Consider the following 14239-nt stretch of genomic DNA (forward strand, 5'->3'; position numbering starts at 1 on the left):
TTGTTCATGTTTTTGTTGCTGTTATGTGACGTAGCGGTGTCTGACTAGGGCCGAGGCATGGGCTGATGACATCATTTCAGAAAATATTTTAAAGTGATTACTGAAAAAAATCAGTAATCATTTATTAATCAAATATCAAACCAGCTGCATAGAAATGACATCAAATTTGATCATTTGTTGACAACCTCTCATGCTGAACTTGCACAGCAGGGCTGATGAGCTGTTTTCTGCCTGTAGCTGGGAAATGAAATACTCTCCTGCAGGAGGGAGGGTGAAGCACATGTATGTGTGAGTGGAATGTAGTCACAGTACGAGGAGGAAAAGCATGAGAGTGGAATACAATGATTCGGACAGGAACCCCACCCTCTGCACCACGTGAGGCCACTTGTTATGATTCAAGATGCAGCCTTTGCACAGGAGCTCAGTCAACGGCTGCAGGTTGAGAGAAAAACACCAGCCGCAGTCTCAGCAAAACCTGAACATCTGCGTCACTGTCGTTTCTGCAGGAAATCACAGAGATTCATAAACCCTGATTTCTTCATAAAAAGATTTTGAATAATAAATGAAAGCCAAATGACTTTGGAACAGATCAGACAATTGTTAAATGATGATATTTTAAAGACCCTGTGAAATCAAAATCTTGTAGCTTTTAGTCCATGTCTCTTATCTTTGAGCATATTCAACATGCTAGTGAACACCTAAAAGTTGGCAAAATTAAGGATTAATTCAGCAAAATAGAACAAAACATTAATAACACATAGCATAAAGGCCATTGGACATTTTAAACAAAAACGCTTTACCCCACTTTCCTGTTTTAACAGGAAACACATCAACACTGAACAATTTCATGGGAGTTTTTAAATTGATGGAGAACATTTAAGACAATAATAAAAAGCACAGATATTCTTGATGAACCCAAAAGCGCATTATAAACTTTAAAATTACTGGATTTTTAAATTACTGCTAAAGGAAACCTCGTGAGTTTTATACATATGCCACTACAGTGCAAACTGCAGTACATTCCCCAAAAAGAGAAGGAAATGCAGGCTCAGGCTGTGCACATATAAAGGCACCAAAATCACCATGGAGATGATTTCACAGAGAGCCACACGCTGTTGAGGTGACAAGCCTCATAATTTCTAACACAACATTTTTAGACCCATAAAATGTTGCATTTTCTTAGCTTGTGCACCTCATTAAACACAAAAACCTGACTCTCTGATGCCCTGAGAAATCAGAATTAATGTTCATATGATGCAGTATGTGATTATAATCCACCAGAAAACACTGTGTATTAACGCAGTGCTTGTTCTGCAAAGAGGTCACACATCACGCAGTATAAAATTACACAAGATGATGGTTTGTACACAAGAACACTAATGCTTTCAAACGCTACATAGAAAAATAGCAAATAAAAAAGAAATAGCAAAAAAAAAAACATATGTAAACATGCAAAGACACAATCAACGTCATAATATCAGATCTAAAGCTCTACAGAGTAGTGTTGTCACAACAGCTTCAATACGATACAGGACTAAATTATCGGAATACTACTGCTAAACTGATACCACGACAAAAACTAAAAAGAACAAAGTAACTGAATAATAAATCACCCACATGGAACTTATATTTGGTTATTTTATTTAATGAATAAAAAAAAAATCTCTCACTTGACTAGCGCTAGATGGTTATCATTGACCTCAAAGTGCCCCATCAAACTCAAATGATGAAAAAGTTCATGTGTCACAAAAAAAAAATAACACTTCACAATGACATTACATGAATAATCTTGTACTAATACCTAAATTAAATAGAACTTTTATATGAACTAATGAGAAGTTAAGGCATGAAGCACTCAAGAACTGACCTTAACCATGACATGAGTCGTCATGAATTAATGTGTGAATAACGACTGACTACATGTTCGTTAGTTAATGCATTAATTAACACTTTGGGGTCAGTTTTCACATTTATTATTTATTTGATCTGTTGTTAAAGGGGTCATATGACAATGCTAAAAATAACATTATGTTGTGTATTTGGTGTAATGCAATGTATTTATTTAACATTTACCATTAAAAAAAAAACACATTAATGTCCACATATCGTACGTTATTGTTTGTCCTCTCTGCATCACCTTTCTAAAATGCATTGATTTTTACAAAGCTGATCGTTCCGAAAAGTGAGGTGTGCTCTGATTGGCCAGATATCCAGTGAGTTGTGACTGGCCGAATACCTCAAGCATGTTACATTAAAGTTATCATTTACTTGCATTTCATATAGGGTTTACATTTTAATTTTAAAGGAATAGTTCACCCAAAAATTCTTCAGGGACAGATTTGGAGAAATGTAACATTACATAACTTACTCACCAGTGGATCCTCTGCATGTTACTGATGTTATGCCCCTTACCATATTTGGAATCCCACAGCATCACTACGACATGGTAACGGCAGCAACAAAACATCAGCAAGAATGAAAGCTATGCCTTCTTTCTTTGCGTAAACATTTTGGCGGTGTTATGCAAATCTTCCAACACAGTAAGGCATGTTTAAATGAGGCATTTTAGGAAGGCATGGATGAGTCTTAACTTGTATAAAGAATATCTGGTAGCACTTTATTTTACAGTCCTGTTACTCATGTACTATGCTCTTATTTTAGTAACTACAATAGCTAGGAAAAACTAGGTACTTACCCTAACCCTACCCCATGTAGTTACCTTATATTATCAGTACTTTCTTACGTAGGCACACTGTAAGTACGGCTGCACAATTAATAAAATTTCTAATCACGATTACAATTAAGGATGCCACAATTTCATTATCATTCAGAGCAGCAATTATTAGTTATTCTATATATGTTATTCTGCATGATTAAGATGCATTTTTTTCTTTCTACAGGTTAAGGAGTTTTCCCATTTTTTTATTTTAGTATAACATTATAATACCATTCATATTTTTACTTTTTTATCATTTAAAAAAGAAACTTATCCCATGTATACTGTATTTTTCGGACTATAAATCGCACCTGAGTATAAGTCGCATCAGTCCAAAAATACGTCATGATGAGGAAAAAAACATATAAGTCGCATTTATTTAGACCCAAGAACCAAGAGAATACATTACCGTCTACAGCCGCGAGAGGGCGCGCTATGCTACTCAGTGGCAGACTACAGGAGCATTGAGCAGCATAGTGCGCCCTCTGGCGGCTGTAGATGGTAATGTTTTCTCTTAGTTAATTTCTCTTGGTTCATGTCAAATTAATTTTGATAAATAAGTTGCACCTGACTAGAAGTCGCAGGACCAGCCAAAATATGAAAAAAAGTGTGACTAATAGTCCGGAAAATACGGTAGTTGACATTTGAGGCTTAATACTATAGAAAAGAACTAAAAGTTTTCCAGTTAGAGTGTTTTCAGCTTGTTTATTTTTTTATAAAAATATGACATGCAGTTGCATCAAACAATGGTATAAACATCAATGTAAATTGTGATAACCGTGATTAATAAATCGCAATTACAATTTCATACAGTACAATAATCATGCAGCCCAAACTGTAAGTACATGTAAGTATAGTACTTATAAAGTGAAACTGAATATCTCTTTGGGTTTGAGACTTTAGTCTTTGCAACTTTTCTTTATGGATCTTATATATGCAGGAACAGCTTGTAACACTCCAAAGACAAAGAAAAACTTGAAATCGCATCATATGAACCCTTTTATAATAAGTGCACAGATGCAAGTAACAAACAATTATACCATGCAACACTACCATTAACAAGTGCAAATGATCACTACATATTGAGTTAAATTGCTTGCTTGAACCATGAGAAAGCAAAAGAGAAAGCCTGCACACAAATATTTTCCCATGTCCCAAGTGACACTGAACTGTCACCTGCTGGGAACGGGCCAATCAGGTTAAGCAAAGATACTACCATGGGAAAACATGATTTGATTACCATTTCACGTCGCCTTTATCTTGTGCTATGCATTCTTAGTAAAAACTGCAGGCTTACTCTCTGAAGTTATAAGCTTAAGGACACTTATCCAGATTTTAAGTACAAAAAAGACAACAGTAAATCTTCCAGTAAAGCCTTCCTGTAGCTCAAACAGTAGAGCACGGTGCTACTAACAATTCCCAAGTCATTGGTTCGATTGCCAGCTGATGAACAATGCAAGTCACTTTGGATAAAAGCATCTGCCAAATGCATAAATGTACACTGATTATTATGTTTAACTGTCTAATAATCAGATGTACTGTAGAATATTTCATCATTTTCTGCTTTCAGATGCACTAATAACCAAATTATTCACCACTTACCACTTACATAACCTGCATTTGTAACAAATTATGAATGTTACCAGTTTTATTACTATTTTACATAAACTCTTAATTTAATGATGCCTAAAATTAAAAGTGTTCTGGAATCAGAAACCCAGAAGCACATTCTAGTGCATCACAATTATATCTAAACATAGTGTGAAACCCTATATTAAAAAACAAAAGCATAAATATACATTTAAAATGACAGCCAAACCAATTATAGATTTATCCCTAGCAACAAGACAACTTCACAATCTTTTCTATGTCCTTTCAGCCATGCAAACTCTTGCCAAAGTAGACTTCACAGAGTCAGTCTTAGCCAGTGTGAGACTCATGGGAATGGAATCACAAGAAGTCACTAGGGTGGGGACAGTCAGGCCCATGAAACTGTTTTTGGTGGACAAGATACAGATGCAGATGATTTTCTTAAAAACACAGATTTGATTGGCTGAAAAGCTTGGTTTTTGCATTTCAGAATCAAATTCATTTCAACACACTAATCAGTTCCAACAATTGCCTGATGCACCCTGCTCAAGTAATCTTATGAAAGATCATGAATTGTCATTTTTTAAAACGTTATCTTGTATCTTTTTAATAACTGTACAAAAAGCAATGTTTCATTCTCATTTAATCAATTAATATGTGCTTTATCAGAAGTGAATTACAATGAGTAACTTTGCAAGCAATTTATCCCAAACAGAGAGAGCTAAAGGCAGCATGTCGACTTCATGAAGACTATGCACACATATTCTAACATGAAAAGTTGTGTAAAACAGGAAGAGGCCACATTGCAGATACAGCATGCAAAACAATCCCTACTACAATCCCAGAAACCCAAGCTGATAAATTATGCATGCAATAAATTACTAAGCTAGTTAAACAAACTTGCTTATTTATTAAATGTATAACAAGGCACTTTTTATATCTGCCCTGGATCTCCAAATATGATCTGTAAACACACTGCAATCCCCAATGACTGTGATATTAAAGCTGACAATGAAAGCGCAGCATGAGACCGTCTATGCACTACTTCACAGGATAGAGCTACAAAACTGATCTTTACATATAAACTGATCGAAATTCCAGACCAAATACAGACAATAACAATCCTTCTCTTTAAATCTTAGAATATCCATATGGACAAGCTTACATGTTAGCATTACAAAATGCATTTTTTAATGAACGCATCTAGCCATTGCTAATTTAAAGGAATAGTACACTGGAAAAAGCAATATTATAGATAGAGGACTCATTAGCTCAAACTTAAAAACATCTTAAGATGAATTATGTTTTACTACAAACATACACTTTTTCACTTCACCAGATGTAAATTGATGAATTGGAGTATTGTGGATTACTTGTGGATTATTGTGATGTTTTTATCAGCCGTTTGGAGTCTCATTCTGACAGCACCCATTCACTGCAGAGGATCCAGTGGGTGAGCAAGTGATGTAATGTTAAATTTCATTTCATCTTTACTCATTAGATGGCTTGAGGATCAGCAAATTATCAGCAAATTTCCATTTTTGGGCAAATTTAATATATATTATGGCGTTAGGAAAGACAGACTGATAATCAGTCTTTAAATGCCTGGTCAACTGATATACTCCATCATTTGCGCCTCCAAAAATAAAGCACCCTTCAATGCCATTACATCACTGTGCATTCAACAGTAAATAGTAGCGGTTCACAGGTAAAGTAACCTACTAATAATTTAATGGATTGTTTACATTAATGACTCCTTACATAATAGCTATTCATTCTCAAGTGATAAATACAAAGCATTTTAGACAGCCCAAGTCACAGCCAAAACATTACAATCTAATGACTACAATAAAAATCAAAAATCAATTCTGCACACTGGTTATTAGAAGAAAAGAAAAATCAGTAATGGATGTATGTATTTTATATATATATATATATATATATATATATATATATATATATATATATATATATATATATATAATATCAGTAGATTTCTAGTTATTATACAATGAATGTGCCAGTGAATAAAATGTAACAATAGAAGCAGGCTTGCAAATCGGTTGGAGGACGAGACGATTACGTCATCATCTGCTCTACAACACTGCTGCTGATCTTAGGAGTTTGTGCTCTTAAAGCGGGATCTCATTGAGGTTCTGTTAATGCATTGTGCACTTCTTCCTAATCACCCTCTACAGACCAAAACAAACCTAATCTAGGCTTTTATTGTGTCACACCAGCAGGTGCCCCAGAGGCTCAATATCACTTATGCATGAACTATTAAGGGCCAAGGAATATTCTCAGAGTCTATGGGGTTTCCGGTAAATGGGCAGTGAAGACCCCCGACCTGATGCTTTACCCCCAGCCCTCTTGATTCAATGCATTCATGCACTGCCCGCCTAAGAACACTAATTCCCGACCAAATCTGGCGTGCAATCCAATGCATCTGCTGATACCAAAGCATATGCATGCAACACCAATGCGCGTTAAACACCCAATTTATCCCGCGATTGTTAGCTAGATGTATCTAGAACATGCTTTGCAAAAAAAACGTACACAGTGCAAATAAATGCACAGCCACTGGTGCATTTCAGGTTAACGTTACATCACTTACATGACCAGTTTCTGTTGACCTTTAATTGGCATCCTAAACGAACTAACCATGTTTATTACATTCATCTCTAAAATCATCCAGCACTCTTATGCAGCTGGTCAGATCTAATCTGACAGTTTTGCATGCAGCTCTGTGCTACAAAAAGCAGGCACCGATTTTAGCCTTGTAAATGACCGGCTGGTGCATGGGAAGAAACGTTAAAACGAATTGTTTCGAACAGCAACAGGGGACAAAAGTGTCCGCATTTTTTTTTTCATCCTAAACTATTTATGCTTTACAACACCTCTCCAACATAGCCGTAACCCCATTAACTGGCTCAAAATGCATTAGATAAGTCACAACAAATCTCCCGTCCTGATTTAGCCGTTCCAGAGCCTCTTGTACGTTACAAAAAGAGAATCTATGACAGATCATGCCCACGTTTCTTTACTATGGTAAGCTCGCGTGCTGGGGGGAATGAAGCTCGCGGCGCGGCCTGCGCTCGCTAGCGGCTCCGCGGACTCACCTCGGTCGGTTGACTGATCTCGAACAGGTCGAGCCGGTTGGCGTTCCAGTGGTTGATGATGTCGGCGAGTTTCCGCCGCTCCTCCTCTCGGCTCCCCGACATTCTCAAATCCCGACTAAATCTAGAAACAATCCGCCTTTCTCCTCGCTGGTTCGGTTTTATCCACTCAAACGGGCTTCTTATCCGACGCTGAAATAAAAGTAAATCTGTTACACCCCGAAACTGGGCTTTCAAATACGGTTTCTGTGGTGAGCGTCGCTCTTTCCCGCAGTCGCCGGTTAACGCACCTTCGCTCTATTGTCGACCGCTTGTACTGTTTCCGCGTTCCCGTATCTGGTTTGCCTTATCGCGCTCCGTGCACGCTCCCTGTGGCAAAGCTTTGCGCGCGCCCCCTATACTCCAGACGAAATTTACGAGGGACGCTGACGGGAACGCGCACGGGAACAAATGTGACCATGGACCTCAAAACCAGTCATAAGGGTCCATTTTTTAATTAAGATTTATACATCATCTGAAAGCTGAATAAATTAGCTTTCCATTGTGTATGGTTTGTTAGGACAATATTTGGCCGATTTACACCTAGGCCTTTTTGAAAATCTGAGGGTGCAAAAAAATCTAAATACTGAGAAAATCGCCTTTAAAGTTGTCCAAGTTCCCAGCAATGCATATTACTAATCAAAAATTAAGTCTTGATATATTTACAGTAGGAAATTTACAAAATATCTTCATGGAACATGATCTGTACTTAATATCCTAAAGATTTTTGTTATTAAAGAAAAATCTATCATTTAGACCCATGCAATGTATCGTTGGCTATTGCTACAAACAAAACGTGTGACTTATGACTGGTTTTGTGGTCCAGGGTCACAAAAAAATGAAAGAAATATATCATGCCAGACATTTGCTGCTCCATTTAAAATACTTTGTTGTACACGTATGTCGTTCGATAAAATTAAGCTATATATTACATATTTTTTGATGCAATAAAAGATTTCAAAATGTGATTTATTTGGCAGCCAGTAAGAGAGCACTGACCAGTTGCAGATGTAATATTTATTTTCAACAATTCAATAATAAGAAGTTAATTGTGGTATATATTATACACAATATTGTATTAATTAAGCAAAATTGTGTAAAAGAAAATATTAACTATAAAGCCACAGAAGAACTGTTGTGCGTCTCCTAACAAAACACCACATAGGTGTTTGACTCTAAGTAGCACTGCAGATCGTTCTATGACATCAAGTACCGCCAGAGCCATGATGTCAAATAAGTCTTGCTGTTTTGCTTTTTTGTTAAAGTGTTGCTATTGTAAAGTTATACAGCTTCAGTGGTGTTGCTGGGTTTTAAATAAGCTTTGAATTTTTGTTTTGATGCACTTCTGCATCATGGGCGTCAGTTTGGTTTGAAATGTGGTGGGGACAGAGACGCATTCAGAAGTGCATTTTCAGAAGTGCTGGGTACAATGATGGATTTTTTTTTTCTCTTTCGCGCAGGTCATGTTTTGAAAGACGTCCTGTATCTTATTAATGTAAATAAATAAAAATGTATACAAAAATGTGATGATGTCCGACTCGTTTTATGAAGAAGAAAGCCGTACAAAGCATTAGACATATGATATATGACCCACTAATCTGCTTCATATCATCATATAAGTACCATGTTGACAATATGACATGGCCATGACGTGGTTTAATGTACCTAAACAATGATTACCAAATTTCTCTTTCATGTTGCTTTGTTATAACCACTGAAAACGGGGAAAAAATCTAACCCAAAATCGGGCCTCGCTCTACATTATCCCGCTTATTACATGACTACCCACCAAATAAATCAATAATTTGACACAAAATATTGATTTAAAAAAGAGTTTATTGATTTAAACACGATTGTATTGCTTCCGCTAAAGAAAATAGTTCCGTCTCTACGATTAGAATCCTGCCGCGTCCATAGCAACGCTCTGTTTTTCATGGCAACGGTGTTATTATCAAGAAATAACAGACTTCACTCTACAGTGGAATTCAACCAAGCCATGTAATAATTTGATTTAATTCCCAGTACAATTTACCATATCTACACACAACACAACTTAAGCACTACAAATTTTATCAAGATTGAAAAAGCAAAAATACGTGTAGCACAGATGAACACTATTTATTGACTATCACACCATGATCTGAATGCTCTCAATTCACAACAACATGCATCCATCCAATCTACATCAGGCATTTTGACTAAAACTTGATCCATTCCTCATCATCATCATCATCATCATCATCACAACTATTCCAGAATTCAGCAATAGATTCAAGCAATAATTAAACAAGATACTGACTACTCAACAATCATCTCCCCCAATACTTGCTGTATGAACGCAAACCGTAACTAGCTAATTAAGTTGGTGGCTAAGGAAGTCTAACGTAACATTAATTGCAAGAGAAGAATTAAAACAGCCGATCCCTTGTGTGCAAATGCACAAGACCTAGCCATAATACCAGCAAATCTTAATAAACAGAAGTTATCGCGTCTTACCTTTGTGTCAATGGTCTGCAGACCCATGCTGTGTGTACAACAACATCCATTTGTTCTACAGGTTATCACTTTGATATGTTATAGTCCATGGCACTAGGATGCAACCTTGTGATATTGTATGAAGGCTAAATGACTTGCTCGTCTATGATACATTCGCCGGAAATTCTGGCCAATCCCAGCAAAGACTAGGTAGCCTCGTTCCCGCTCGTTCACTGTCCATTCCAAACTGTCAACTCATTTGAAAAACATTCTTTAAAAAAAAGAAGCGCGATAGTCATATAGAGAAAATAATGTTACAGTTGTTGCAGTTTTAATGAACAGAAAAGCGTGTAGCCAGCGCAGCAGCAGAACGGCTAAATTGAACTCGAGGTTTTCAAAAAAAAAAAAAAAAGTGGTGGGTACAAAATGACTCATGACGAAATCTGGGGACGCCTATGTTCTGCATACATACACATACATAGGCCTACAGCTGCTCAGTCAAACAATATCATGATAGACCTGACATGGCCAGCTGTGCACATCTGCAAAGCAATCAGCTCATTGAAGCAGGACAATCCACCATATAAACATAATTCAATATGAGCTTGTTACATAATCATCATATATGGTCTAACAGTCTACATCTAATTAAAGTACATGTTAACACAATGGCCTAAAACAAAAGGTCAGACAAACAGACAAACAAAAAGCATCACCAATTTACATTTTGTCTGGTCTCAGTTTTACAACGCTGTAGGAAAATTCTGCCTATCGCTGCACTTTGGTGGTCTGAAGAGCTAGACATCAATTGTCCATTTGAAGGGCAAATTAAAGAGAAGATAGAGTCCCAAATAAATCATCATTTGCTATCTAACTGATATGTGCATTGTGAGTCAGCATTCTTTGTGGCAGCTTTCTTCACCTCTATCTATCTATCTATCTATCTATCTATCTATCTATCTATCTATCTATCTATCTATCTATCTATCTATCTATCTATCTATCTATCTATCTATCTATCTATCTATCTATCTATCTATCTATCTATCTATCTATCTATCTATCTATCTATCTATCTATCTATCTTATTTCATATTGATGCAGATCCTGGGGCAGAAACGGACAAAGCACAACTGGAAAGATCTGATTAAAAGTGCTGTAAGTGATTCTTCTGAATAGCACACATACAATATCCCTGCTACCTAATCAGCAAAAAAATGTGTCCTGAGAAATCACAACTGTCTCTATGACTGTGCTCTTAACTCTTTAAGTAATCAGAAAATAGCCACGTGAAAATAAAATAACAATTGAAAGTAAAATAAAATAATATGTACAATGTATGTTGAGAGAGAAATTCAAAATTTTAATACCAGTTATCTGTTATTTTTATCACACTGAAAAAAAACTGTACCTGCCAAATAAGTAAATAAATATTTATTGTATTTTCTACATATGTGACCCTGGACCACAAAACAAGTCTTAAATGTCAATTTAAATTTGAAAATCTGGAATCTGAGGGTGCAAAAAATCTAAATACTGAGAAAATCGCCTTTAATGTTGTCCAAAAGAAATTCTTAGCAATGCATATTTCAAATCAAAAATTTAATTTTTGATATATTTACAGTATGAAATGTACAAAATATCTTCATGGAACATGATCTTTACTTAATATCGTAATGATTTTTGCCATAAAAGAAAAATCGATCATTTTGACCCCTACAATGTTTTTTTTTTTGGCTATTGCTAAAAATTTACCCCAGCGACTTAAGACTGGTTTTGTGGTCTAGGGTCATATATTGTTCCACAAGCAACAGTTACCTAGTACTAATTGTATAAGAATTTATTTTCCCCTCTGTTGCTTATGTCTTGAATGAATCTTTTTCCTTAGTGGCAATATGGAAGCCTGTTTCTGCCATTTAATAAAAATAATAATTCAGACTTTTCTTTTTAGAATTGAGAGTTGAATTACTAGTAATTTCTTTTTTTTTTTTTTTTTTTTTTGCAATTCTGAGTTTGTACCTTGGGATTGTGACAAAAATTGTGAGATAAAAAAATTGCTATTTACCACTTCAATTTTTTTTTATCCCACGGTGGAAACAGGCGTCCATAATATGGGGTTATATGTAATAGTGAGGTCAAGGGTAACAATACTTTAATCACAGTGTCTCAAGCTGTACTGTAATATCTGTGTTAGAAACAGGAAGCTGGTGAGAGCCAAAGTAATATGGTTTCCTGCTGTGGTCTGCTGGGTGTCTTTTTAACTCCCTCCCTCCCTCCCTCCCTCCCTCTTCCACATGTAGGCTACATACACTAGATTAATTTAAAGCTGAAGTTTAAGACTGAACTTTAAACTCAGAAATTTTCATCTGAAAGCACTAAGGGGATCTTAATATCTACAACCTTCTTTGGTGACAGGCATTATACAGAAAAGCATGCTCTGGCAATTAAAACAAAGAAATGTTTATGCTGCAGGGTGTACGGGGAAGTAAGGTGCAACAAGGGCAACATCCTGCATCCTGATCCCTCCTGCTGCCTTGCATGTATTATTTCATTACATTAATGTAGACAATTAAGCATCACTGAGATCAGTATTAATTTGTACAGCATGATATTTATTCAGAAGGAAATGTTGCATGACAGATAAAACCTTTGTTAAAATGTGAATTATAATAGCATTGTAATGAAATGCTCTTAATTTTTTCACAATATTTCACTGGAAATATGTATTACAGAATGGTTTTGAACGACTTTACATGATGATAATACTGTAAATGCTAGGTGTGGTATACTTGTCTTACTTGGGAAACCCAGCAAAAAGTGATGAATATGAGGAACTCAGCGTCTTGAGCACATTTACTCTTTAGGGACAAAAAATGAAAGCAGCTGTAACTGAATATGACCTACCCTGAGCTTCTCTGGAATATCATCCAGGATTTAATAAGCTCCAACTCTTTTTTTTATATCAGCTTGCTCACAATGGTAATGCCCCACATTTCAAAACTAAATATTTCATACGGGACCAGAAAAACATATTATGCATTTTAAGTAAAAAGAGAAAATGCATTTATCTGTTTTTTTTTTTTTTGCTAAATTGCTTTAAAAGAAGTGTAGACGTGACATTTGCACAAAACAGCCCATGCTAAAGCACATGCATACACAATCTGGGGACCGACAACCATGTTGGATGCACTAATCAATGTGAAATACTGTTTGCAACCCCTTTTTTATGATCATAATGACAATTTTTTCAGTTTGTATTCTATCTCAAGGTGCTTCAGGTTGTATGTCTTAACCAGAGCCAAAAGTGTCTAAATGGACAAAACAGAAAGAATTAAGTGAAACATTTCTGTTTTGTCTGACTGATCCACCCAGCCATCTGTAAGTCATTGAACTCAAACCCAGCGAGACTAATTACCCACCATGTGTCCAGTACTCATCTTCTACCCACATACATCACTTTCTCACTGAGAGAAAACTGGCAGAATATCACATACTGCGACGGACAAAAAGCTCCTTTTTAAGGCCTAAAAAAATGACATATCTGAAAGAAAACTTTCTTCAGGTTTGGTGTCCATGCAGTGGAGTCAAAGCTTAAGTCATATTTAACACTGAAGGAATATGTTGAAGCTTTTGACACAGTCTGCAGTTCTATAATTACAGTTTCATCCTGTTTTAGTTGGCAGAGTGAAATATTTTATGTCAGTTTAATTGTCTGTTGTATTTTGTACTACATTCTGTCATTTAGAATACCATCTGATATGTTTTAACAGATCAACACTTCTTGAACCAACCACCCAAAATGTAAAGATTGATTTGATTGTTTTCGTGCTACAGAAATGCACATACTTGTGAATATAACTGTGAATTGTAGACTTTTATTCTTCTAAACCCGTTTCCCATACTTCTATATTCCTATAGCGAGTATTCAGTTAAACTCACTTGACCCCAGTCGCAAAGCATGCTGTGTAACCAGTCCAGCAGCATTATAAAACTATCGTTTTTAGCACAGAATTAACCTTAATTTTTAGGAGTGGTCCACAAGGACTGTTGGGAAAACATACAGTTTACACAGCTGTCCCACACATCCTAATGATGATGAATATTTCCATCACACTGGAAACTGGTTTTTAGTTCTTCCTTCAGTCCAGTTTATGGAAAAATCCAACTTTAGCAATAGATTCTAGAACCATCGAACTGTTTTTTAAACTTTAAAAAGTGGCGAATAAGAGATGCAAAAATGCACATTGATAAATTACAAGGGAAATTACATTTAGAATGTTGCCGGTTCATTTTCTATGTTTCT

General features: G+C 36.0%; 1 protein-coding gene across 19 annotated transcripts in view; it reads right to left on the reverse strand.

Annotated features, from left to right (window-relative positions):
- The window catches only part of LOC132106507 (afadin-like), a 127275-nt gene extending 119528 nt beyond the window's left edge, over nucleotides 1-7747 (reverse strand). For 11 of the 19 annotated variants that reach the window (XM_059512255.1, XM_059512256.1, XM_059512250.1 and 8 more), the window contains exon 1: nucleotides 7426-7744. In XM_059512255.1, the coding sequence (XP_059368238.1) occupies nucleotides 7426-7527 (102 nt within the window). In that variant the 5' untranslated portion in view covers nucleotides 7528-7744. Of the gene's footprint in view, nucleotides 1-7425 lie in introns of all 19 variants that reach the window. The other 8 variants (XM_059512253.1, XM_059512251.1, XM_059512252.1 and 5 more) reach the window with 3 other exon arrangements.
- Between the last annotated feature and the right edge of the window lie 6492 nt (nucleotides 7748-14239).

Source organism: Carassius carassius, chromosome 27, assembly GCF_963082965.1.
Source record: "Carassius carassius chromosome 27, fCarCar2.1, whole genome shotgun sequence".
In the NCBI taxonomy this organism is placed as follows: domain Eukaryota; kingdom Metazoa; phylum Chordata; class Actinopteri; order Cypriniformes; family Cyprinidae; genus Carassius; species Carassius carassius.